This window comes from Channa argus, chromosome 12 (assembly GCF_033026475.1).
Source record: "Channa argus isolate prfri chromosome 12, Channa argus male v1.0, whole genome shotgun sequence".
Taxonomy (NCBI): Eukaryota; Metazoa; Chordata; class Actinopteri; order Anabantiformes; family Channidae; genus Channa; species Channa argus.
The window spans coordinates 15,736,301-15,763,560 of record NC_090208.1 but is presented as its reverse complement, the minus strand read 5'-3'; the positions used below and the strand labels follow the sequence as shown (position 1 = coordinate 15,763,560).

Here is a 27,260-nt window from a genome sequence, read left to right as displayed (position 1 = left end):
ACATAAAACAGCAGTAGGTTGGGAAAGTAGTGTATGACATACAACAATGACTAAAATTGTGGACATTGTGGTTATATTTATATGTCTTAACTACTGGACTACCAGATGCCCCTTATCGTCACTTTAAGATGTAGCTGTTCTTGCCTTGAAGAGTATGCAAAATAATAAAGGTCCTAGAATTCTGTTTGAATAAAAAACAACTCCATGATAAACTTTCTGCATTCAATAGATCTGTCTTCAATTACTAAATGTGTGTCTATTCACATAATTTCTACACAATTTCCCCATGGGGTCAATAAAGTTGTTTGAATCTTGAATCTATTCAGACACTGGTGAAGACAGGAAACTATTAAAAACATGTATGTTTGTAAAAAATAGTTTAATTTGACTTTTATTTCTGAAAAATGAAAGTGAAAACAGGCAGGTAAAAATCTTATTCCATTTTATTGATATGATCATCATTAGAAATATCATTACCATTATCATTGTTATGAAATCAATTCACTTTCAATTTGGATTTATGTAAAAAAAGAAAAGAAAGAACAATGAGCACCACTTGTGTTCATAAATATTATTTGTTGTTCTCTGCCACCATTGGTGTAATTTTCTTTTTCAGAACTAAAGAAACTTAACCCACATTTCTATTTGTGACCTGATCCATTTAACCACATGCTGAATGGGAACTGGGAGTCATTTCCATCATTGTCATGTTATGCCTCTGTCCAGCAGGACTCCAAATGACAATGAAAAAAAAAAAGAAAAAAAGAACTTTACCAGGAGAACAATAATAACAATAACCATACTTATAATAACAATAATTTTCCATAAGAAAAATAATTATAAAAAATTGCACCAAATTATTGAAAACTGTACCGCTTACTTACACATGTGGACAAGTAGCTCTGCTCATGTACTGGAATGTTTCAAAATGGTCGTTTGTGGGATAAAACATCATAATTAAAATACATTTTTCCTGTCTGACTGCTTGCACCCAATACATTTTGCCTGTAGGTTTTAACAAGATTGAGTTGTCGTTATGTATAGTGTGCAAATACCTAAAAAAAGTAATTGATTATATGACAAGGACCATCTTTGTTTTTAAACATCTTGATTGAAAATATGTCCTAGAGTCTAATGTTAGTCCAACTTCTCTGTGACATAATTCTGGGCAGATAAACCGTTAAAATAAATCTTAGCTGTGCATGTTTGAAAGTCTGCACCAGTCCACATTGACACTGTGCATAAGGGAAGTGCTACTATACTCAGCTGCATGAAAATTATCCGATAAACTACACTTGTAATAATAAGTAAAATGCAACATGTAGCAGCTGGGAGAAAATACTCTTGAATGTAGAGCTGGTTTTGTGTCCTATTTTTTTTTTACAAAAAACCCAATATTTCCCAGTTAAACACAAATGTGTCAAATTGTTTAAAATCATCTAAATTTTAATTTAAATCTTGATGTATGTGACCAAAGAAAGAGCAACCATAATTACAAACATGACTGGTCCACCCAGTGTTATGGACAGGTGTGCAGTGGGTGTAAAGTGTAATGCCTAACTATATGCAGTGGTAGGAGAATATCAAACAAACACAGGAACATACTGCATTGTTGAGTTTCAAAACTTTGGAACACATCACATCAAAACAATAACTTTTAGAGTAAAACTTCCAAAAAGTCCTAACAGATTTAACAGGAAATGTTGTAGAGCAACAGATTTTAATAGAGATGATGAATGTCTGAGCAAAAACCAAAGTCAAACACAGATTCATCTAAAAGAGAAGTTTCCTGTGTTGAAACTAATGAATCACACAGCAGTTCAGCTGAAGTCGTCCAGTTAAAGTAGAGGAAGGAAGGAGGGATTTTTTTAAAAACCTGGCAAAAACAGGAGAGATGGGGAGGAAGCCATTGATGAAGAGGACTGAATCTTAATCTCTGAGCACAGAACAGTACATGTAAATAATTAACATACAAATACACATTTTCCTGATTTCAGTTTCTGGGGCACCTCATTTGTTTTTCTCTTTTGTGGCACATACAAACCACCCAAAACCTAGCGCATCATCCCTCTTTTTATCTGTCTGTTCTTCGGTTGATCCTCCTTTTTCTCTTCTCCCTCTCAGTTTCTTCCCCTGGGCCTTGTTCTCTCTTCCCGCCTCTATGCTTCTCTGTGAGTCTGTCAATCACCCGTCTCTGTCTACACCTTGTCCAGGAGGGATCTCTGGCAGTATAGGAGGCGTCGAGGTGTGCCGTACTTCCTGAAGAACAAAAGTGCTCCCAGAGTGACCACCACCAACACCAGTAGGAGGAGAGGAATCACTACGGCCACAATGCCTGCGCCACTGTCTTCTTCGTCCACCACGGTGATGAACACCTCGTCCTTCTCGCCCTTCTTGGGGTCCTCGCTTTCGCAGCCCATCCAGTCCCTGAGCACAGACTTGGGGTAGCCAGACTCCACCTTCATGTACTGGTTGTTAAACTTCCAGTACTTGTTAGCTTTGTAGAAATAGGTGTAAGCTGAGGAGTATGATAGATAAATAAGAAGTTAGTTTTATAAGTTGCTTCAGTTCTGAGTTTCACTTTAAACACAGAAATGCTCTAACAACATAGGGCTGTTTTCCTCATTAGCCTGTTAATATTTGTCAGAATTTAATATATAAACAACTGTCAAAACCCTTTCCAATTTAGTTTCTGTCCATAATCAGCTGCTTGTTCACATCTAAATAACATCAACAATATCATCAATAAACAGCCAGAAGATCAGTCTAATTCAGAGGAAAGCTTACATCCATCCTGACTCATGATGACAGCTTTGATGTTGTCAGGGGCTCCGCTCCACATGCTGATGGGTTTAGGATAACCACTGTCCACCGTGCGAGTCTGTTCGTTAAACCGATAGTACCTGCACAAGACAGAAAGAAGGGAAAATATTAAAGATGGAGAAAAAATAACTGTAAAAAGTCCTCAGTGCTGTTTTGGTGAATGTGCGGTTTTTACATCCTGAGAAGCATTTACTGTTGATTTTGTATACTCCAGGTTTTTAGGCAGACATTGTGTTCAATCAATCGGTCAATCGATTAAAGTTAGGCCGTATCTGGCGCCTCAACAAAAATATTTTACTTGTACTGTGTAAAGGTTTAAATGAGTACAACATTTATTTATCAAATATATACAGTGTTGGACTTGTGATGCCACAGTGGAACTTAAACAGTTTAATTGTTATGCTGATAGTAGCAGCGGAATTTTGGTCAAATCCGTTTTATCTTGCTGAATGAGTTATCATTTGTCATGCAGCTCATCCTGGAGTCACAAAACACTTAAATACACTTTTCCCAAAAACACCTGCAAACTGTTTTTACTGTATAAAATTGGGCAGTTTGCGTCTAACACTACATGTATACCTTCATGTGAGTAATTAAAATCTACAGAAAACGGAAACAAAAATATGCTGTAACTGAAGACTACCTGGAAAAATCTACTGGGCCCGGGAAATTTTTGACCACAAACATTTATCCGTTTACAAAATGAGTACTAGGAAGTGGTTTAGTGGTTGACTGTGCAATAGCCCTAGTTTTGGACCTTTGTTTAAAATCCCCCTTTCTGCTAATATAAAATGTTCCAAACAGAATATTAAAAACGAAAGTCTACTTTTGTGAGAAGTGATTCTCACATCGCCTGTTGCTGTTGATTGAGCAAGGACACAGTGTGAGTAAGAGAATAAAAATGTTGGATTCTAGTTTTGACAAGTGCAAATAAAAGTATGATACACGACCTGTTATGACAGCTTACTACAACTGCACAAAAAGTTCAAACACTGGGCAAAGGAGGAAGAGATACAATCTAAGCACGAATGCTGCAGTAATGTGAATGATGTAAAGGGAATGTAAACATTCAGGCTCAATCTGCTGTAATTTATTTCATCCCAGGGTAGAGTAGGCACTCACTTGTTGCCTCTGAAGAAGTATGTCTGTCCTGTCGGTGTGTAGAAGAGAGCAGCATCTAGCTTGTCTTTGGGTAGGCCTGTGCCCAGGTCTGTCAGGCTCTTAGGCGAATCCTTGTCCATGCTGGACTCGCTGAAAAGCCAGTACCTATCACCTAGAGATGGAAGAAAAACAGAGAAAGATGAGCAGAAGTGAGATTGAAAATAAGGAATAAAAACAAAACAAAAAAGAAGTAATTGTTCATGTAATGCAATGTCATCTCATGCTGAACTCACCCTTGAAGAAGACAAATTTCCCATCATTCCTCTCATAAGCAGCATTGATGTTTGAAGGAAGGCCTTTCCAGAAGTGACTTATGAGCATCGGGTAATTTGGCAGGACTTTGTTGTTACGCAAGCGCCAAAACCACTTGTCCTACAAACACACACATGTAAATAGATGAGAACATGTACCGTGATGGGAGGTTTTTGATTCACAGGTTATGTAGGTTCAGTTTGAAGCACTGGTCAACATCAGACCCCCATTGAGGGCCCTGCACTAGCCTGTACTTAGCCCAAAAGCATATCTAAGCATACAAACATATTGTCCAGCAGCAGTTGTAGTTATTCCAGATATTGTTAGGTCTTTCTCTCTTCAAACCTGTTTTGTGCAAATAAGTAAGTGAGAAATGTTTAAAGGCCAATTTCACCAATTTTCAGATTACTTCCTGTGGTCCTGGTTTATAGATTACATGTACTTAAATAGCATTAAACCTCTCTCTGGCTTCCTTATATTAATATATCAGTCTGCTTTTATCTGAAAAACTCCTCAGTAAAACATCATCTGGGGTTTATCAGATAAACAGAAGTTTTATATTTAGTGTCCACCAGACATTGTCATCTGGAGGAGTTTATAACGATGTCATCTGGAGGTGTTTTTCCATTTCAGTGATGTAATTCTGAGATTTTTCATTCATGATGTCATCTGGGGGAGTTCTGGACAACCAACACTACATCCTCTGTAGCACGAACAACCACATAACATCATATAAAAGGGAAAAACTCCCCGAAGTGACATCGTATATGTTTCACTTAAAAGCTGAGACATATTTAACAAACTGAAGACATAAGGATGCTTGACACCATTCATATGCATAACGGGGCGAACCATAGGAAGCTGAAAATCTGTGAAGTTGCTTTTTAAGTGAAAAGTTCAGCAATATAAAATATTTGCTTATTTGGTGAGTTGTTACTCACTAAGCAGCATATTATTTGTAATTGCTTAAGTTACAAAAAAAGAAGTGGAACTATGACAGGTTGTGGTTTTGCAGAGATTACAGGGGGGCTTGGAATAAAACCACGTTCCAGTCAGTACAAAGATAAGCTGCTGGCTACTGCCGCATATTATCACTCTTCTTACCTCAGACTCTAAGAAAATTGGATTGTTTTAAAAATAGATCTTATACCTTAAATACAAACGTTTCCCCTCTGAGGACAGCAATGGTGTCAAAGTGTCCCTCACAGATGTCCGGGCCATGAGTCGGTCTGTCAGGAGTGAACGGTTTTGTGGGTCGAGGGGGGGGAGGTGGAGCCCCAGACTTGGTTCCTGTGGAATAACTATTGTGTGAGTGGCGAGAAGTTTCTAGACTACGAGTACATGCTGTATATTACATGTTTGTATTCAAGCAAAATGTCATAGCTACGATTAGAAGTAATGATTTGTAAATTAAAATTAGAATTAGAAAGTCATTTCAAGCTGGTACATCATTAATCACAGACTTGGTTAATATCAGTCCAAGTATCTCTTCATCAAATTTGTTCTACGAGAACCAACCATAGATTGCCTGAATGCCTATGCGGTCGTCATCCGGGAGCTGAAAGTTTTCTGTGTCAAACCACTGGTAGAAGGGGGCCATGATGGCAGAGGGGTTGTTGGAGTGCTCTAGACCCAAAGCATGACCCAACTCATGGACGGCAACCAGGAAAACATCATTACCTTCAGAGAAAAAACGAAAAATTATACATGAGTTTGTTGTAGTTTCTACCAGGCCTAGACTTCATTGTTGAACCTTCTTTCTCTTACCCCCCTGGTCGACATTCCCTGTGGTCCAGGGTTCAGCGAGGTCAAAGTGTGTGTCTCCACCGATGCCGTGACCGGGAAAGTAAGCGTGAGCCAGGAAGCCGCCCTCCCCATCGAACGGCGTGCTGTCACCGTGGAAACCCTCAGAGAAGGAAAGCATGATGTCTGCATACTTGTCAACTTTTCCCCTGATATGGCTGAAGGGGATCTCTCTAAAGGTAAGAGGGATCACACTCTCCCACACTCTGAAGGCCTTTCTGATGGCTTCAAATGTGGCATGTTGGCCAACTTTAGGGCTGTAGTTCTCTATGCTGTTATAGAAAACGAAAAGCCAAAGTCAAGTCAAAACAAAGCACGCTAGTATTTGCTAGGTAATTTTCAAAAATTACCTCGTAATTTTTTTACTTCAAAATAAAAGTCTTTATAGCCAAATAACAAACAGGATGTTGGTGTTTAGTCTTGGAAATGTTGTAGGAACAACAAAAGTGAAGAACACCACAGAGGACATTTAAAGAGTCAGGAAATGATATTGGAAGAATTATTTATACTTATATTTCCATATTCATCTATTTAGTACTTTAAAAAACAAGTTATTAGTGTGCTTGAAAAAAGATTTGGACAAAAATTTAATCGCAGAACAATGTTTATTATTTTTGGCATTATCGGTACCATATACTCTATAAAGCTTAGATTCTGGCTGTGTGGTTTTATTTATCTTAGCCTTTTTTTACGCTTCATCTCTTACCATCTCCAGCAAATTTAGATGATTTAAACACCAAACAAGGTAAACAGGCCACATAGATCACAAGTTGGTACACACATCCCCCAACAGTTAACAAGGCATGATGCAACTTCACTTGCGGTATTGGACTTGCTATCAGACAAGCTATGTCAAACTAGTAGACAGTGAAGGTGTAGCGAGTGTCTTCCTGACCTGAATGTCACCTCAGATTTGTCCCACTTCAGTCCCTGCACAGCGTATCTCTTCCTCCTCAGATTAGTTTTCAGTTCTGGACCAAACTTATCTGGGACACCACACCGTGGCTTACTCATTGCCCTAGCAACAAGAAAATGAAAATTGTAATTCAACTATATTAATTATTATGACTAAATGCTTTTTTTCTGTAAATTAGAACATTGTTTTTTTAGACATCAAAAAATCTGTGCGTGGAGTGTGATACAATTATGTGTTGTTAATTCAAGTCAATCAGGACTCACTCTATGGTGTTGGAGTCTATGGAGCCGGTGACAGTCAAACCATAAAACCTCTGCATGGCTGCTATCGCTATTACGATGGACTTCGGTGAGCGGATGGCCTGGGCTCTGACATCACCAGGAGGCAGGTACCCATACTTCTGCAGCCAAGCCTATGAGAAAGAGCAAAATGTAAACTATGGATATTTTATTGTATTCTCATAGTTTCTTATGTACTCTTAAAACTGTAAGATGTTATAACTAAAAGTTAAAGGTGGACAATCACTAGTCATTTAGAGCTGGTCAGTTTCCTTAACTAATAAAAAAGTTGAACTGTCTTGTCACAATAAAAGGTCCCTCCACACTTTATCTGCTGTTTTAAACGTTTTAGTACGAGTGCTCCATAAATAGGGATTCCATAAATAGAGTAAGAATGAACAAAAAGTGATGAGAATGCAAAACATACAGGCTGGTATGGTTCCTCTAAACCTATATTGCAGAAGGCCGCTGTCTTATCTTTTATTTTATGCTGTTAAATGACATATGAAATTTATTAGTACTGATAGCGACACAATATGAGGCTTTTGATTTATACAAGGCATTACATTGTAGAGTTTTTCAACACATAATTATTATTCATTTCTATTTCTTTTACTTTTCCGTGAGTTTCTCAGTCAATGAGACGAGTCTTACTCAGACATGCCTGAAACAACAGAAAAAAACACCTGAAAACATCTTAGAAAACACCTTAGTTAACAAAAATGTAGGGCTTGGCCACTAGTGTGAGCTCATGGGTGTTTGTCAACCTAGGAGCCTGTTTGGACCTGTCTCTCAGCTATATAATACAAATTGTATGGTGTGTGTGTGCTCGTTTTGTCCACCAGGCTGACTCTCATGTACAGCAGCGAACACACACTGAGCTAAATCTTCATGTTACATTTTTTGTCTTTTTTTTCATGTGACTGAGACATTATCCCATTTATAAACTCTTAAAATAACTACTACTTAAAAATAACACCCAATCACGATCTCTTTATTGAGGCTGAATTTGTTACGGGAAAGTGTGTTGTGGGGTCACGCGGAGGGGTAGGAGAGGAAATGAAAGCCAAATAAAACACACAAACTAAACAGTGATGTCATTTAAGTCTGTCTAGACGATGGCAGACAAACACAACTGGTGGCCTTAACACTGGAAAAAGTAACATTTTCAGCAACATTTGTGTTCCTCAAAGGTGAAGATCTTCATGCCACTATGTCTGTCCTCCTCACTCTGTCTGTCCTCATGCCAACTAAAACCACTGATATTTAGCTTCACACATGAAAGGCCAACATATTCTTTCCACTGCCTACTGCTGGTGGTCTAACACTGGTAAGACACTGGTAAAGGAATAGTTCAACATTTTGGGAAATAAGCCAGAACATTGGTACTAATAGACATCGTAATGTTCATCTGTTGACATGAACTTACATGACCTGACCTTAAACATGACCTGAATTAATCAAATGTTAGCAGGCTATATTTAGTGTTAGCATAGCCATTTTCACATGTTTCCTGTCTTTATGCTTAATCTGGCTCTAACATACAGTAATGAACAGACAAGCATAGGAGTGGTCTAGAACTTATGATCTAATACTCACCAAGAAAACAAATAACATTCTAATGGACCTATTATTCATTTAAACTATCTAATCTGTCTCAGTTTTATATTTAAACTATCTAATCTGTCCTCCTCCAGGCCCCTCGAGGTTTAAGTGCATCTTGAAGCGTGTGTTTTCAATTATGTATTTGCACATGGAGCGTTAACGCACATTTTCATGGCCACCACATAATAATTTTGGTGGAATTACCCCAGATTCCTTTGTTAGCCTCATCTAAACCTCAGATATCTCTCCTGTTCCACCATTACTGCTGGATTTCTCTTCAATCCAGCATCCAACAAGTGAAGGGAAAAGAAGGGGGGGGGGGGGGGGGGGGGGATGGAAATGTAAGAACTTGGGCTGGACTATCAGGCCATATACTGGCTGTGCACACATAGCTACTGTTAGTCAAGCAAGTGGGCAGAGAGGCCAAGAACAAGGTTTGATTATGACGACCTGCAGAGAGGCAATTTATGCCCCTTCTCTCCCATCTCTGCATATTCCCCCTCAAAATTTCTTCATCATGATTTCTCTGAATTTTTTAAGTTTCTACTTAATTTAATTTATCCATGACCCTGTCTTAGTAAACCTGCCTCTAACAACAACCAAATTTACTTTCCCTGCTCTCTGCTGACTGCTGCTAGTGTGTCCTGTGGCTCCAGTGTGGTGACGCGTCTGCTTCTATAAAAACACTCCTATGAAAAGTCTCCCCCACACTGTCAAGAAATCTGCTTTTACCTCCAGTCCCAAACTACTCCACACACCACCACCACCTCCGGTTGCGACGCCAGGTATCCCAGCATGCACCTTTCCATCATGGAACTCCCAGCAGCCACCATCAAAGCTTCTATTTATTAAGACTTGTACATGGCTGGGGTAGCTCGGTAGCTTGCGCCACAGCCATGTGTGGTCAACGGGCTGGCAGCTGGTTTGGTAAACACACTCCTGGGTCTGTGCAGTGTGTGTGTGTTTGTGTGTGTGTGTGTGTCTATGCAGTGATGTAAGATCTAAATGTACAATGGACAGACCCTGAGACACAACAGAATATAAATGTGGGGGAAGAGGTAGTTTTGGTGGAGATGTGAGATATGATACATGGATGGTGTGACCCCACAGTGACCTTACTGTGCTATGTAGCATTTATACTCTTAATTATCATAATTTGTTTTTTTATCTGATAATGATCTATGCCATATTTGAATCAAGAAACTTCAATTTCGACTTTTAAATCCAAAGATTTGCTGGTTTTCTTGTCTTAAATTCGAGTAAACTGAATATCTGCAGTTTTTGAACTTGTCAAAACAGATACACTAACTGTGTGATGCAAAAGATCTATTGATTAATTGTGAAAACAATGTATTTACATTGAAAATGATGCCTAAATGTAGCCCTAAATTTGATAAACTGTGCAATCACTTACATACATACTTATAAGTGAAAATGTGACTACTAAAGCAGGTCATGTGGTAAAAATGTATTAAATGCTTTTTAAATTTTTGAGACCACCTGCATAGCATTCTCCATTTCTATTATAATCTCTTTAAATATGCAGAAACAGAGAATAGTGCCCTTTGAAACTCCACTGCATAGCGCCCCCAACACAACTGGATATCAAAACGTAACCCAGCAAAATCTAAATATTAGGAAAGCTACATTGCTGTAAATTTGGTTTAACTAAAAATAGATAATCCTGTTTAACCTCGGTCCTCTTGCTCTCTATGCAATGTGTTTTTCTATCAGACTACCTGACCCCAGATTAGTTCCGTGGGAAATGTTAAACACATCAATCTGGGCATATGCAACTTATACAATAAGTACAAAAGTCAGATATAGACATAGACATGCTCATCAATATAGGGTTATGAACAGGTAATACAACAGGACCCATCATCATGTTGCTTTAAAGTTTGCTTTAGTGTTGCACATATCTGTTGAAACATTCAAATAAATGCATGCATGTCACATCTCACCATTTCATCACAAGACACATCCCTGTGACTCTGACTTATCATGTGTTTTCCTGTTGGACTATTAAAAACCCAATTACAAGTTCCTACAACAATTATAAACAGCATTTGAAAAATCCCCTTTGCATTATGTGCAAAGAAACAGGAAAGATGACGGTCTTATGGGAAGTGAAACTGATAATAAATTTTGCTCTGTCTATATTTAAATATTCAAAAAGAAAACCTACAATGTACCAAAAAAAGAAAAAACATCTTTAATCATGCATTTATTTTTTAGTGCAGTAATTTGTCTGGTAAACAGTCTTTTTATGTATAACAGTTTGTCTCAAGCTGCCTCGTGAAAACCAGTCTTTACACAGTAAGTCTGGTTTTCTTCTGTCAGAGAAATTAACTGGATACTTTATTTCCCACTCGCCAGGGTGGAGAGATGAAAAAGGACAGACAAAATTTTTAAAGACAGCAGAAGATGATCTAAAGTGCAGAATTACATTAGTGCAGCAGAGGCAAAGACATTAGAAGGAAGAGTGGTAACAGAAAAGTGTAGAGAGAGATGGAGAGAGGTTGGAAGTTTGGCTGAATTTAAATTTGAGGGACTGACTCAGTTGTTCCTTTTGCTTTGTGCCAACGGAAAAAAATGAGAATTGCGCTTATGACTGTCTGAATCTCACATTGCCTTCATTTCTTGGTGTCTCTGACCCAGTTAGCACTCACACCAGTGCCGTGATTTTACATTTCTGCTGGGTCAAACATGTCGATTAATATGATCGCCTGCTTCCTGTTAACTGATGCATGATCAATGCCATCAGAAAATGTCAGTTTATTTACAGAGGTATTTGTCTTTTACCTAAGTATTTCCATTTTTTTACTTGTACCTCTATTGGACCTCATGTCAGAGGTGGATTCTATATAGGAAAATATATTTATAATGTATTGATAAATTTTGTATCATTTCTTAAGTGAGCTATAAATATGTGTATAAACTGTGTTAGAAAATGTATAAAAACATGACTGGTTGTATTTAGTATAAGAATACTTACATTTAATACACTGTTATACAAACTAATGCATTTTATTTTATAAGCTTTAATGTTATATGCGAAACCCCAAAATTAACTACATATCTCAAAAAATGTACTTTGGTAAAAGTCTTTAGTAAGTGTACTCAATGACTTTACACTGCACTGAGTTAGAAAGTCATCCAAGCCTTTAAGGCAGACTTTATGTCATCTGGCCCTCTGCTTTTGTCAAATCAAACTGGCCAAGACAAAAACAACAGGGAATAAATCTTGGTCAAAACAGTGATAAAAATGTATCAGTCTAAGAAAAAAGCTCTTGACTCTGCACTCGTGGAAACATTCTGTCTTTGAGGTATCCTGTTATATTGATAGACTATTTTCTTAGCTACAGAGCAAAGACAAACTCCCTTTCTTCTTCAAACTTCATCAGTTTCTCATTAAATACAATCCAGCTGATTGTTTTGACTTATTAAGTGATGGCTGCTGCCTGTCAAAGCATCGTGCACCAGATCTTGAGCGAGGCTTTTCTTTGATGCTACATCAACAGCATTTTAGTCATGATAAAGAGAACTGAACCCAGATGTGTTCGGACCAGATCTGTAACCCTTTGCTGGGATCACGAGACATGTGTCTCCAGATGGCGAGGGGAAATCTACAGATTTTCTTTTTTTTAGCCAGATGTGGAGAGATCCAGTTTTAGATCCTGTTGTTTTCATTGCGGCTCACTTCCTTTGCTGACAGTGTCCAACTAAGCATTTTAGTTAAGTAAACAAAGGTTAGACGATACAAAAAAAAAAAAATGGAGACTGGAAACAGATGCTGGAGGCCAAAAAGGTACTCGACTTCAGAAGAAGTTTGATTTCACAGAAAAGTTTTTCCTTGGATTAAGTGGGTTCAATTTATCTGAGTCAAATAAGAGGGGGATGCTTACATGTTGAGCAACACTGATAAACCACAAAATTCCTAACTTGAGCCCTTAGACTGAGATGAACTTTTTTGATCCTCCCAGCCCCCTAAAAGCGAGTTGCATCCACTTTAATGTCACTCAATTGTTGCTTTGTCTTTGTCTCCTCTGTCTTTGCTGCTCCAGTTTTGTCTACTTTCTTCCAATCCAGACAAGTCTATCTTTTGATCACAGGGTTCATATACAGCTCTCAGGTGATGTAACGCTGAACCCATAATTAAAGCTTATCTTCCTTTTGCATCAGGACTGACAGTTATTTCTTACTCAGCACCATCTTGCTGTCGATAGAACCGTGTACACGGTTTCCATCTGATGTGTCTGAAATTAAACCCCTCACTAACGCTCATTTTGATTTTAGCTCTAAACTGATATTTCTGCAACAGTGTTATCATGCTACAGCTGCTAAGATGATACTGTAGTACACAGTCGTGTTTTCTCTCTTTGTTGACAGACATTAATTACTGTGTGTTTGCCAGAGGAGGGAGGCTGCTTGTGGCCTCTTATAAACAGTCTTACTCTGAGTTATCCACCATGTCTAGCTTGACTAATATGCCAGCGACTTGTGGTCAGTGACTAAGGTCCTCCTTCACTCCTTCACGCTTCCTCTGCAGCACACAAGGTCTTATGGACTTTTTTGCTCACCGGTGATCCAGTAACAAAAGAGGCTTTTTAAAATCTCTGATTTCTCACTGTTAGTGTTGTATCCTGTCTTTTGTGGGAAAACACGTTCTTGGCAGTATGACCTAGCTGTGACCAAACACAGATGTCACTCTCTAAATGGTAACTTCAAACAGTTTATTTATGACTTGGATGCTTTGGGGATGACAAACTACCATTAGAGTATCTAAAATGCACTGAGACCAGAGGTGCCCAACACGGTTGTATAAACAATCATTTACAAAACTGCACAGGACCTACTGAGTTGTTTAGATCGCAGTTAAAATACCTGAGGCATAAACAGACAGAGTGCCTCAAGTCTAGGTTCTTGTGAATTCAGACCAGCTTTCTGGCCTGCTGTCTGTGCAGTCTACACAAGCAGATGAAAACAATTAACCCCCTCCCCCGTACCACCACCACCAACCACTGCCCCCTTTTTCTCAGAACAAAGCAGCTCAACAGAAGTTTTCAAAACTGTGCAATAACCCCACAAATTTGGATCTCTCCCTTCACAAACCACAGACCTTCAGTCTGATGATTTTCATGATTCAGGTTTTGGCTGTTTTAACTGGACTATTTTAAACAGCTCTCAGTACAGAACAAAGGTCAAGAGTGTTTGAGGGAGGGAGAATAAACATGTTGGGCATATAAACAGTTCCTCCATTACTGTTGCAAAAAGACAAAAAAACTGTTTGTTACCACAAAAACTCCACACATGTGAGTAAACTACAGCTCCCTGTGGTGATCAACACTTGGACATTAAAACACAATGATGTAGTGATATTGTGAAATGCAGAATTTTAAAACACTGTAAATCAAAGGAATACTGTAGTAAAAATGATTAATGTAAACCACATTTGAGAATGTACAAAAATAGAAGGCCCACTGTTTATACACTATAACATGTATAATAAAGCCATGTGTATGAATATACGTTGTTTAAAGTATATTAACCAATTTCCATGCCTCCTACCTCGGCTTGTAGTACATTTGCATCGACGGAGTTATACCCAAAGCAGCAGAGACCACAGGCCAGGGTGAGGAGCTGGGGCAGCATTCTTGTGTCTGCAAACTGCCTCCCCCAAAAAAGAAGCTCGTGAAAAGGAATCTCGACACTGTCCTGAGAAAAACGGGGGAAGAAAATTATGAAAACTCGATCGATGCTACTCCTGTATGCCTTTAAAACCGAGCATAAAACTTTATTGCATCCGCGTCGACAACTTGGGGGCAGCAGACAGTTTCTCTCTGCACAAAAACGACTCTTTTTGCGTCAAAACGGAGGTAAAACGAACAAAACGGGTCAAATCATCGGGCCCTCAGCTGTCATGGACTAAATCATAGTTTGACTTACTCTTCCCTTTGGCAGGATTGTCTGTGTGGACGTGGTTGGAGACGGAGAGAGAGAGAGAGAGAGAGAGAGAGAGAGAGTTCCCCTAGGTCCTCCTCCAGATGTGCAGGCAGCGTACAATTACCTAAACTATCTACTGTACTGGGCTAAATGTACTTAGTTATATTCCACCATTAGATATATGCTAATCTGAAAGTTATTTTAAATTATAGACAATTGAACCCCTAACAGCCCATTCTCATCACCAGCTGTGCAGTGCCAGTCCAAGCTCGGTAGGAATTGGTGAGAGTTGCGTCAGGAAGAGCATCCGGAGTAAAAACTGTGCCCAACAACATGTGGACAGTGATCCGCTGTGGTGACTCTAAACTCACGGGATGAGGCGAAAGGATGTTGTTAAAACATTTTCTAAAATCAGATTATTATTAGAATTAGAATGCCACGACTTGAAATCACTAAGTTATTAGTATACTAAGTTACTATGGCCAGAATATTAACTATATTAAATAATCGCATTATCTCTTGTAAAAAGTATGTTTTTTCAAATGAGGCTGTGTGGGTTTTTACATTTTTGTGAGTTAGAATTGATGATGGACACTGACACCTTGTGTTAAGAAATATATATTTTCCCCCTTCGACTCCTTCTAGACTTTAGCATCAGCCTATATGATAATATAATTTCACAATGGGGTCTATGAGGTCTGGACCAAGATTTTAATGTTTTAGTTGTAGGCAGAGTATTCTTTTCTTTATGAATGAAACACACATATTTTTAACAGCTGGCGCCACACCCCCTGACGTCATGGGCCAAAATATACGGAAGCAGCTCAGGACTTGTCAACAAGAGAGGCCGATTGACGTGGTAACGTACTTAGTTCTTGTTCTTTTCTTAATCGTTCTAGATTCTTGATTTCGCGCCTGGCTTGCATTTTATGACATGTTTGGGTGGTATAGCCGTCTGTGTCTTAGTTGAAACCTTTACTTTCAGTGTCGCGGCCTATATAAAGCGACTAAACGAAGAGAGAAGTCAGGATGTTAGCAGTTAGCTCGCCAGGAAGCTAGCTAGCTATTAAATTTCTTGTGACTAAAAAAAGGTGAGCAGCTGCTCCCTCCTCCTTCAAACCGAAACTATCCGATAATATTATTTCTTGACATTGTCCAAACATATAGGTGACAGAATATGGCGTTAATATGCTTAAACTTTAAGTCCTAATAGTTATACTTTAGTGGAAATAAAATGACAATTTGGCTAAGGATTTATTATCACCAATGCCAGAGTCCCTGGCGTCATTGCCGAGAGGAGTAACGTTACGGGAAGGAAATTGCTCAGTGTGAGTGCGTAAACGGTGTCTTACAGATCAAAAATAACCTGAGCATTGAAGAAGCCGGATCGTGTTTACTGAAGCATTACTTCCCTCTCCGCATATTTAACACAATTGGGTTGTTAGAAGAATAGTTAGGGCTAATACATGGTATGATACATATTTTTTGGAGTACAACAATTTTATCAAAAATATTTCGAGGATATTGTTGTGAAATGTCTAAGCGGAGCAGATAACTGAAAAGAACCAGATTTAAAAAAAATGAAGGAAACTGTTGTGGAAAACGAATCAGCATTATTGGGCAATTTTGTTTCTCAAAATGTACTTCTTGCTACTTAGATTATTACTTTATTATCACAATGCTTGATGACTAGTTATGAGGATAATGATTTGAAAGTTTTTTGCCCGGTAACCAGGTCAAACATTGTAATTTCTCTTTCCAGGTGAAGTCTTCTTGAACACATCCTCCTGAAATGGCCCTATTTCTGATGCTCTTCTCTTAATTTACAAGTTAATGTCATCAGTTATTTTAATTTTTTTAATTTACAACATTTAGTTTGAGAAGTGTTACCACAATGAAAGTCGCTTGCAATCTCTGTGCCCTCCTGGTTTTCACTGTAACTGGTAAGTGAAACTGGAAATCTATTTTAATGTGTCTAATTTACATGTTTATCAAGCAAAGGTCGTGTTTGCACTTTTTATGTCATACAACATTTATTCTGCACCATCCATGGTGATAAAATATCTTTGTTTTTTCTTTTTGCAGCATGCAGCCATTTAGAGTTTGCCCTCTGCTCTGGTAAGGAAAGAAATAGGACAATACCTTTTCCTCATGTTGTGTTTCTGGGAGATTATATTTAAATGTATTTTCATTAGCTTCACATTTTAATCGCACATAACTTATGAAAAAACCTAGCTTTGTCTGTAGTGTGAAAACATGAAGCTAAATTGGTGTCGAGAAATATGGGTTCAAGCAGAAATGACTTAGCTGCCTGGCTTTACACCAAAAATAACCTCTGCTGTTCTCTCTATTTCCCAGCCCATTGTGGGGATTTCCTTCAAGTGTTAGACAGCAAAGTGGGTGAGATCAGGAGTTCAGCTTACCACAGCTGGTCTTACCGCTTTGGCTCCACCTATGACTGCTGGGTCATCAAGGGTTTGGAAGGGGAACCTATTGTTCTCAGGTACGGAAGCTGAGGGAATCTGAAAACAATGTACTTTCGTTCTCGTATTTTAGATTTTATTTAAATAATGTGATTGCAATTCATTTCTGCATATCAGATGAAATAACAAAATACTGAATTAAACTATATATCATGCAAAGATTCAATAACAAGTTGGGTTTTGAGTTGAATATTTTCTAATTCCTAATCTTTTGTGAACATTATCTGGGGTTAGGATATGAGATAATATTTGGTCAAGAAGTGGATGATTTTTATTTATTTTTTCAAACAATGTTCAATAGTAGTACATGTAAAATATTGCAATACATTTACTGTAAACAAGAGTGATGAATTATTTATAGATTAAAATAATGGTGACAGGTTTGCTTTCGACTAGTCCAGTAAATTAAGTGCTGGCAGATCAAATACCAAAAAAAAAAACATATATATATATATATATATATATATATATATATATATATATATATATATATATATATCTCCCTTCTGTTATCAATTCTCCATTTTCCTTATGTTCTATTTCTTTTTTCAGCTTTTCACAGTTTTCGGTACGGTGTAGAAAAGAATGGGTGTCAATAAAGTCATCAGCTGGTGGTGAGCCAGTTGTCCTTTGTGGCTCAGAGTTGCCACAGCCCATTGAATTCCCAGGTGGAAATATAACAGTGATGCATCAATTCCTCCCACATCTGTTCCCTGTGTCATCTTTTCTGTTGAGTTTCGCCCGAGGTATGATAGTGTGGTGTGTTTAAAACATGTAAAATACCATCTCCATTTAGCTTTTTGTAAAAACAGACGACAGAATTTTTGCTGCAAGGTTTTTGTTGTCCAAAGAAAATAAAGGTTGTCCTTCTCTTTCTTTGTTTCTGCTCTTCTAGACTCTGGTGTCTGCCCAGGGACTTCCTTTAAATGTGAGGGAGGCCGTTGCCTTCCCCTTTCCTGGCGATGTAATGGTCGAGTGGAGTGTCTTAATGAAGGTCCTGGCCTTGGTGCAGATGAACAGAACTGCAATCCAGAAATGGAAACAGAGCCCCCACATTTTTACAGCACACAGGTGAAAGAGACCAAAGGGGAGACGTTTTCAGAGAGAAATGATATTGTAGATGATTATCCGAGCCTAAATAGAACGACTGAGAGAAGCATTGACCGCAATCAGTTGAAGGAGCGGGCCAAGGTGAAAGACCAGGTGATTGAAGATTTAACACCCACTCCCATTGAATGGCCCTGTGGAGGACTCCTTCAGACCTTTTATGGGACTTTCTCCCCTCCTGTCATTCGGGGTGGTGAACTGAAATGTGTCTGGACTTTGGACCCTCAGGACTCCAGACCACTGAGACTGGACCTGCAGCAGCTAGTACTGGGGTCTGAGGATAAACTCACCATCCAAAATGGAGAAGGAGGGAAAGGAGATACTCTTAAAATTGTGAGTTTATTTTAGAGAAATTGTATATGGCTAAAAAAACATTTGGGGGCTATAGATAGATTGAATAAATGTTTTGGTTTTAACAAGATTTTCTGCATATTGACAGATAACCAGCACTTCCAATTACAAATCGGTCCAAATTGAGTCCCATACTGGTCTGATGTCGTTGACATATGAGACAAAAAAGGGCTCATTGGGGAGCGGCTTCAATGCAACATTCCATGTGGGGAGCTATTGTCCTCCATGGGAAGGACGGTGTGGCGGAGCAGCAGGAGGTTGCTTCACCCAGGAGCAGCGCTGCGATGGGAAATGGGACTGTCCTGAGACTGGGAAGGATGAGGAGGGATGTAGGGGTTGCAGTTTGAATCAGTTTGCCTGTGGCATGACAGGACAGAGAGTAGTAGCATCCAGTCACTTTGCTGGCAGGCCAGTGTGTTACCCAGTGACGGAGAGATGCAACTACCAGCTGTACTGTGCTGATGGCAGCGATGAGAGGGACTGCACCATGTGCCAGCCAGGGACCTTTCATTGTGACAGTGACAGGTCAGTGAGTATGACTGATATCTACATACTCATGTGTCATTTTTATTTGTGTATTTTTATTTTAAGTGCAATTACAGTAGGCATGGACTGAAGTTTTTTTTTCCCGCTTTGATGTGTCTTGGTTATGTAATGTGAGTCATAGGGTGTATACGGAAATGTTGCCATCTAAGTGTTGAAACTATTTTTCTCTGGAATATGGGACCTGAATTCTGTGTATCTTAGAACAATGTTTATTATATTGCACTAATTATAGGGAACCCCACACTAAATTTATACTAGGTACATTGCAGTGTGTTCAGTAGTATTGCAAGATAATGTGTGATATGTTAGTAGTTTTCAGTTTATTGTTCAGAATAATAAAATTGTCATTTTAAACTTGTAAATCAATACAAGGACTTGTAGCAGCATACATAAAACCTAAGTAGTATTAAAATTTACAAAAAACAACCAACATCCTGACAAATCACAATGATCTCAGCTCAACAGGTATAACATTGTATTGTGAACAAGAGATGAATCCCTGTGTTTCTGTTTTGTTAGTTTACAATCTTGTGGTTTTCTTGTTCCTCAGGCAATGAAACTAAATGAAATGAAACTAAATCTCACTCATATTCTTGGACACTTTAACACACAAATGGCTTATTGTTCAATTTGCAGGTGTGTTTTCGAGAGCTGGCGCTGTGATGGTCAAGTGGATTGTAAGGATGGCACAGATGAGCTCAACTGCACTGTCATCCTGCCCCGCAAGGTCATCACTGCAGCAACAGTAGGCAGCCTAGTCTGTGGACTCTTGCTGGTCATTGCTATGGGCTGCACCTGCAAACTGTATTCGCTCAGGACCAGGGAGTACAGGTAATTACAATTTGAAGCACAACTTCATATTTGGCAATAATCTACGGTTTCTTTAATTTCTGACTGCTAGTTTTAGTTGCTAAAAGCCCTACCAGATGGCACATCTCAAAGTCGGCACATTCCCCCACAACACTGCCTTTAAACATCATGCAATAATAGATGCAGATGTTTGTTTGTTTTTTGGAGAACTTCCTGCATGTTATTTGACTTGGGTCACATTGTGTGTGTTCTAACATTTCAACTAAAGAAGACAAAACTAAAATAAATATATAATTGTGTACTGTATATTCTGTATATTGTATGCGATATATGAATCTGTTAGAAAACCCAAGTTTCAATGTGTGAAGGCATCTCCATATGTCTATGTTCTTGCAGTATGTTTGCTCCAATAAGCCGCCAGGAAGCGGAACTAATCCAACAGCAGGCTCCTCCGTCCTATGGTCAGCTGATTGCTCAGGGCATCATCCCCCCTGTGGAGGACTTTCCCACAGAAAACCCCAATGAGGTAAGAGGGAAGGGCAGAAAAAGAGCTAAAGCAGTAGCTACTGTCAGGATGATTCTGAATGTTTTTATTTATTTTTTTTAGTCTAATTTTTTTTTAACATTTTCCCCCAGCTCATGTCACACATTTCAAACCAACTGTCGCCTGATACTAATTACCTGATCAACAACGTATTGGAAATTTATATTAGTGCACAGGTTTGATAACCCTTCCAGGTAATTAAACATGTAAAAGTGGGTAGATTTCCAGGGGCAGGAACACCTTTCCCATAGTCAAAAATAGTTGAGGCTTGGTTATGTTTTGGAAATGTAAGTCTGCGGAGCTCTGCATAAACTGGAAGAAAGAATGAATGCAGCCCAATATCAGAGCATCTTCATAGTCAGTCAATAAAGTAAAAATGAGGCAGTGGATCCTTTTAACAAGACAAGTAGCACAAAGCAAAGTCAACTCAGCAATGAAAAAATAAAAATAATGAGGTGAATGTTTTAACATGTCCTTCCAAGATCATTGAGAACCTGAGAAAGAAGGCGGTACATGGTAGACTTGGTACAATTATGCCTTGAAGAATGGGGGGGAAATTAAACCAGATACAACCACCGTTGAGGGTAAGAGGCCAGAGGAGGTTTAAAGGTTAAATGAGGACATGCAGAGTATTGGAGACCAATTCATAAAGGGGAATGCTTTTTTAAAATTTTCATTATGTCACTATACCTTTCTTGTTACAAATGTTCATTTATCATTAGAAGTATTAGCTGAATGTACATTAAATATTATGCTTATGGGAAAAAAACATTCTTTGCCCTCAACTTTTTCACTCAACTGTAACACAGTCATATTTATCAAGCATCTGACACTCAGGTAAAAACAACCCACTCTTGAAATCAAACCACAAATGTAAACTGTGTTAACATAATATTCAAAAAATGAATGCTCTGAAGTCTGAAAAAACAAGTGAAAAGCTTAAAAACCTCAGATCCCTCATAAACTGAAACTGGTTGGCACTAACAATAGATTCATTCATGGGAAGTGAGGCTATGTTGTTCATTTTTTTGACTCTTCAGTCACTGAGCACAGTGTAATCTACAGTAGCCCTTGTGTCATCTGGCTCCACTTTAGCAGCCTTATTAATCCCCAGCAGGCTGTGGGCTGCAGTAGGAAGAGCATTAACAATTGCTGTTACCATGCAGGTTCACAGTAAGGTTGTTTATTATTAGCTGGTGAGGACAGCTTAGGTGATGGAGGCGGAGGGATTAACTCTGTAAAACAAAGAGCGCTCTGTCTGATGGGATTTACTCAAGCTGCCTCCATGTTTCTTAAAGTTGAAGCTTTGAAGTTTCATTGATTTTTTTCGTACTTTTAGAGTAAGTATTTAAACTAATTCCACTTTTTCCTTTTCTTTGTGTCAGACCTCGTCTCTTTCTCTGAGGGGAATTCTCCAGCTCCTCCGTCACGATGCTCACAACTCCCCGCACCGCAGGCGCAGGCCTCGGTTTGTCCGCCGGGCGGTTCGTCGCATGAGGAGGTGGGGCCTAATCCCCAGATCTACATCAAGGCCAACTCAGTCCTCAAGCTCCAACCAGCAGCAGTCAGACTCCGCTACTGCTGGTCAGGAACAAGCACACTTTGGTCCCACAAGCTCCTCATCGGCAGTGGAGGCAGTCAACCAGCCGGTTCCTCAAAAACTCGGATTGTTGGCTCAGTCAGAACAACAGCGGCAGGAGTCATTGGCTCCTCTACTGCCACTGCTGCCCCCACCACCACCTGTCACCTCCCCGCCTCCCCCTCCGTATGCTCCTCCAGCTCCACCCCCTGCAACTCCCCAAACTCCTCCTGTCACTGTCCCCCCGAGTAGCCCCTCCCTGGCTTCTATCTTCCACACGCTAGGCCTGAGTATCTCCCTCTTCAGAGCCTCGCCCTCTTCCTCCAACTCTATGCCCCTCTCCATCTCCTCTTCTTTCTCGTCGTCCTCTTCCGACGACGAGGTGCTGCTCATCCCCCTGTCTGAAGACACCACCTCAGAGGATGATGTGCCCATGCTCACCTGAATGACTTCCACACCCACCCAACATCCCACGCCCCATCTCTATGCCCTCACTAAAAACTGAAACACAGTCTTTCCATATTTGTTTGAACTTAAGCACAGGAGTGACTCATGGGGACACACACTGTGCCAGTCTGGTGCCTTTTGAAATTGCTTTGACTTGTTGACTAATGGAATTAAGTATTTTGACTATTTTTTTAAAGACTTCCTTAAAAAAGTATAAGTTTTAGAATTAAAATAATTGGTTGATGTACATTGGAAAGGAAGTGTGAGTTTTAGATGTGTACTTAATTAATGCCAGGCTGCACACTGAAGGTAAACTTTTGCACAGAAGAATATTCCCTATTCAGATACTAAGGCAGGCTGTCACATTGAATGATTAGAGTTTTTACAAGTGAAATTATTGTATGACTGCAATTGTGTGAATGCATTTGCATTTTAGTCTTACATAGACAGTGGAGTATGTTTGTAGTGAGTTTTCTCCACATTCTGGTGTCACTTTCATCCAGTGTCTTGTTATTTCACAGATGAAAAAAAAAAAAACACTTCCCTATTTAAGTGCCTTTTGACAAGTTTTCTGTAGATGGCTTGAGGCAGTTGTGATGATTCCTGAGATACACACTGCACATGAGACAGACAGGCATGTTTTCCCACATCCCAGCACGCGTCAGCACATCAGTGACTTTATTGTACCATGAACAAATGCATGTTTACTTTGCAAGCTGGCAATAACTTTTTGGGACTCCTATATTAGCGTGTTGATTGTGACATAATTGCGATAAAGTAAATACACACAACCCTAATGAATGTATGTAACCTACAATAGCAAATGTGTCAAATGACAATCTTAGTGCCTGATTTAGGATGTGTATGTGTGTGTGTGTGTGTGTAGTGTGCACAGGAAGAGGAGGTGCCCTAATGATTGAAAAAAGGGCCTGAAATCACAAAATAACCTCAACTTGAATCTTCAGCCCCTGAGGGGAATATCTAGCATTCTTTCACATTTTGACACAACCGACTTGTGGTGTGCCATTTGTATTATTGTACATTGTGTTTTTAGTTCGGCTTTTTTCTCCTACGTTGTTGTTGTTGTTGTTGTTGTTGTTGTTTTTGCTTTGTTGAATGTATTAGGGTCCATGTGGAGTGGCCAGAAGTTTAAATTTCCCACATAGTGAGATAAATAAGAGAGAAAGTAATTTTATGATTTTATTTGGGTCAAGTTCACTGTATATAAGTAAAAATGTGGCTGAGATTAAACGATTTGCACTTTTAGGTTTTTTGTATTGTGTTTCTGTTTCGGGGAGTGTAGTGTGTGAGCAGCGTCTGATGCCTCAGTAGCACAGGTGCTGCATTGTGCTGTATTCGAAATTCTTTTCACACAGACTCCTGAGAGAAACTCTTCAATGGTATGGAGGAAGGCAGAACTTCAGATCATCACTGTGGTGCACAGAAGAAAAGGTGAATGCAGACAACATCAAGCTTCTTTTATAGCTCTTTACTGAGGCTTCATGGAGAGTCTGATACAACTGACACCCACAAGGTAATTATTACAGTATTTATTAAAATGATAAATGCTAATGCTCCAGCAACATGACTGTTGGAGCTGATGTTTGTTCTGCATTTAACCGCTGCTGCTGGCACATGCACTAATTTCTAATATAGTCAGACCACAGAGACAAAAAATTGCTCTTCAAAACCAGGGAGATGATGTCAAACATTTTTACATCTTGATGTCTTCTGAAATGCATAGACAAGTGGTCATCCTAGAGTTCAGTACAGTACACATATTAAAATCTATACAGTGTCAAAAGTCCACTGTATAGATTATTGGTGACTTATGAAAAATGTATAATTTTACATAGTTACAAATTTTTTTACTGTTGATTAGTAATGAGTGTTTACAACAGACTACAGACAAGCGGGCTAAACAGTTTTAAAAAGCTTGGTTTTGGAATAAGAACTGCAACTTTTTACATTGTCAACATTTAGTTTCATATTTTCTGAGCAAAGTAATTTTAATTCAGTAATTCACCTTACTAACAACTCACTGTAAGGATACCTGCAGACAGGATTTGAGAAACACTGAGGTTATAGGTGAAGGTCCACATGAGTCCTACCTGAAATGAAAATGTTCTCTTCCTTCTGGGAGCTTTGGGCTCAGATCACAGTAGTCCGAGCTACACCCATCATCCACCTCGACAGCTCTCCCGCTAAGTCCAGACTTGGAGACTCACTAACCTCTAAGAATGGAGCCAGTGACCCAGGATGGAGGTTGTCACCTGTTTGTGGTCTGTTAATGAAGCTCAAGAGCAGCGTAGAGGACAGAGTCTTTCCATTTCCTGCCTCTCCACAGCACATTAGGATCCAGACCTGGATAAACTGTTAACCTTTTAACAGTAAACGGGGGACCAGGGCCTTTGCTCCTCAGCAGATATATCAAGAAATACTGTTTCAATACTCTACAAATAAGTTTCTTTGGAGGAATATCAGCACTCTAAACTACAACCAGTGTGTATCTGTGTTTGTGACTTCTGTTCTTCAAACACATTCTTTTAGCTGGATTTTGATTTGCTTATATTTAAAAAAAAAAACACATTTGCATTTGTTGTTTTATGACAATGACGTTTTTAATATATTGTATTGATGCATTGATTCAATAGTTCTTAATTTATATAATGGTACTAAAATTACTTAGATAAGTATAGGTTACAAACAATCTGCACAAACTATAAGAGCTAATATAAAATTCAATTTGTTACAGCATTGACATCACCACAGTTACAGGTATGAACTTATTTAGCAAGCTTGTGGTAGTCTGTCAGTGTGAGCCCTACAATGTTCAGAAACTACTTTTAAAATGACCTGCAAGTTTGTATTTTACCCAAATTAATCTATTCTTGTATCTATAGGAGTGATGTTATGAGAAAAAAATTTAACCCAACCTGTGGCTGGGGTGGTTGTGATCTGCATGAACAGACTGACAGACAAAACATATAATCACATGATTACAGTAGAGGTGTGGTTTCTTATTAAGTTTTCAGTTATAGGCGGTGTCTGTGAAGATATGAAAAGTGTTGATGAGAGACTGGATCATTATGTGTGTGTTTGGGGCAAAGTGTCACCCTGATGGATCAGGCCAGATGGGGATCTACACCCAGTCTGTCATTTCAGAAGCATGTGGCATCCGCTCAGCTGAAGCTCAGAGATCATCTAGAGAATCTGGTTCTGAGCAGTTCAGTTCAACAAATTCATATTCAGTGAAACTCTCAACAAATTCATATTCAGTGAAACTCTTCTTATCTACCTTGTATTTTGATCTTTTTCCTCCAGGATGTAGGTACAGGTGAAGTGTCCTCTCACTAGGAGTCCCGGGTGCTGGAGTGCTCCATCATGGGAGCAGTACTGGAAGACTCAACTCCAGTCTGGATCGACCCAGTTACCTTAGCTGCTTTACAAGACACAGGCTGGTACACTGTCAACCTGAAAACTTTACATTTTTTAATATAGGTGAAGGAGCCATGTTTAGTTCCCTGCAGACCTACCAAAAGAAAATTCTAGTCCTTTTTCTGCACAGGCGGGTAGAGCTAATGTTTTTTTTTTTTTTTAAACACATCTTCTTATCCCTTTAGGTGCAACATAAATCACATTTTTCTTGCCTTGTTCCTTCTTCTCAGTGGACTTGGGTTTCAATTTCTTCAGCTCCACAAGAGGCAGTGATCCATAAGATTGATCCATACCTGGAGGGATGTGGGGTGTATAAACTCTTTAAGAATGGAGTCAGTCATGTTTCATCCTCACAATACTATAGTCTGCATATTATACAAAAAATAACAGTTTTTGGTTTATTTTGCATAGCTAGAAATATTTTTCTTCTTTCACTTAATTTCAAATTTTCACCAAACAGGTTCCAAGTAAAATTGGCTGGTTCTGAATGGGTCAACTGTCCTGCAGGAGCCATTCAGGTAACACAACAGCATATAATATGCTGTAAATCTGTATGCACGCAGCCATTAACCACCTAAATATGCACAACATTTTCTCCATAGTCTGTCCCATAGAACAGCGACAACTTTAGTTTTTAGTTGTTAAATGTCCTTCCCGGTACATTTAATTGTAATTAATCTCATTTTATGGATCCTCAGCATGAATGGTAATTTATTGTACAAGTTGTGTAAAGACCATGAACATTGACCATTATATGGCATCATTACCAGACTATAAAATATAGTGTGTGTAGCTAAATGTAAATGTAGCTGCAATACTGTAATATGACTTATAACAGTAAAACTCAGGATAGAAATATAGTAAAATCATGTATTCAGATCAGCCATACAAGTATGTAAAATATGCAAACAGGACGTAGGTGCAGGTTTATTATTGTAAAACAACTGAGTGAATATGTTTGACACATGAGTTGTAATCTGTGGCACTGCAGGGAATTGTATATTTTGTGCTCCATAAATGTAGTACAAATTAATGTGACAAATATACTGCAAGATTGTTTAAGTATATTACATAGTAACAGATTCTTATTAGTAAGAATTCAATCATTTCTGTATTTGCTTTGCTATTTTTAATTTCTCTGATGAAAGGATACAGAGGTTTAGTTTCTTGG

At 38.9% G+C, this 27,260-nt stretch overlaps 2 protein-coding genes across 3 annotated transcripts; one reads left to right on the top strand and one right to left on the bottom strand.

Moving 5' to 3' along the window:
- Window positions 1-425: 425 nt before the first annotated feature.
- mmp14a (matrix metallopeptidase 14a (membrane-inserted)) lies at window positions 426-15,064 on the bottom strand. Its single transcript, XM_067523222.1, has 11 exons — window positions 14,788-15,064; window positions 14,410-14,556; window positions 7,219-7,367; window positions 6,935-7,057; window positions 6,004-6,311; window positions 5,755-5,916; window positions 5,387-5,526; window positions 4,218-4,356; window positions 3,946-4,096; window positions 2,788-2,903; window positions 426-2,518 (listed from the first exon to the last, which is right to left on the bottom strand). The coding sequence occupies exons 2-11, from the start codon at window positions 14,491-14,493 to the stop codon at window positions 2,199-2,201; spliced, it is 1,692 nt and encodes a 563-aa protein (XP_067379323.1). The 5' UTR covers window positions 14,494-14,556; window positions 14,788-15,064; the 3' UTR covers window positions 426-2,198.
- Window positions 15,065-15,499: 435 nt separating this feature from the next.
- lrp10 (low density lipoprotein receptor-related protein 10) lies at window positions 15,500-23,917 on the top strand. 2 transcript variants are annotated; one of them, XM_067523220.1, is made up of 10 exons: window positions 15,500-15,643; window positions 16,547-16,727; window positions 16,870-16,902; window positions 17,143-17,287; window positions 17,820-18,013; window positions 18,163-18,707; window positions 18,814-19,250; window positions 19,908-20,102; window positions 20,478-20,607; window positions 22,011-23,917. In XM_067523220.1, exons 2-10 carry the CDS (start codon window positions 16,679-16,681, stop codon window positions 22,647-22,649), a joined length of 2,367 nt encoding a protein of 788 aa, XP_067379321.1. In that variant the 5' UTR covers window positions 15,500-15,643; window positions 16,547-16,678; the 3' UTR covers window positions 22,650-23,917. The 2 variants fall into 2 exon arrangements, with proteins under 2 accessions (XP_067379321.1, XP_067379322.1); XM_067523221.1 differs by lacking the exon at window positions 15,500-15,643 and adding an exon at window positions 15,734-15,875.
- Window positions 23,918-27,260: the final 3,343 nt, after the last annotated feature.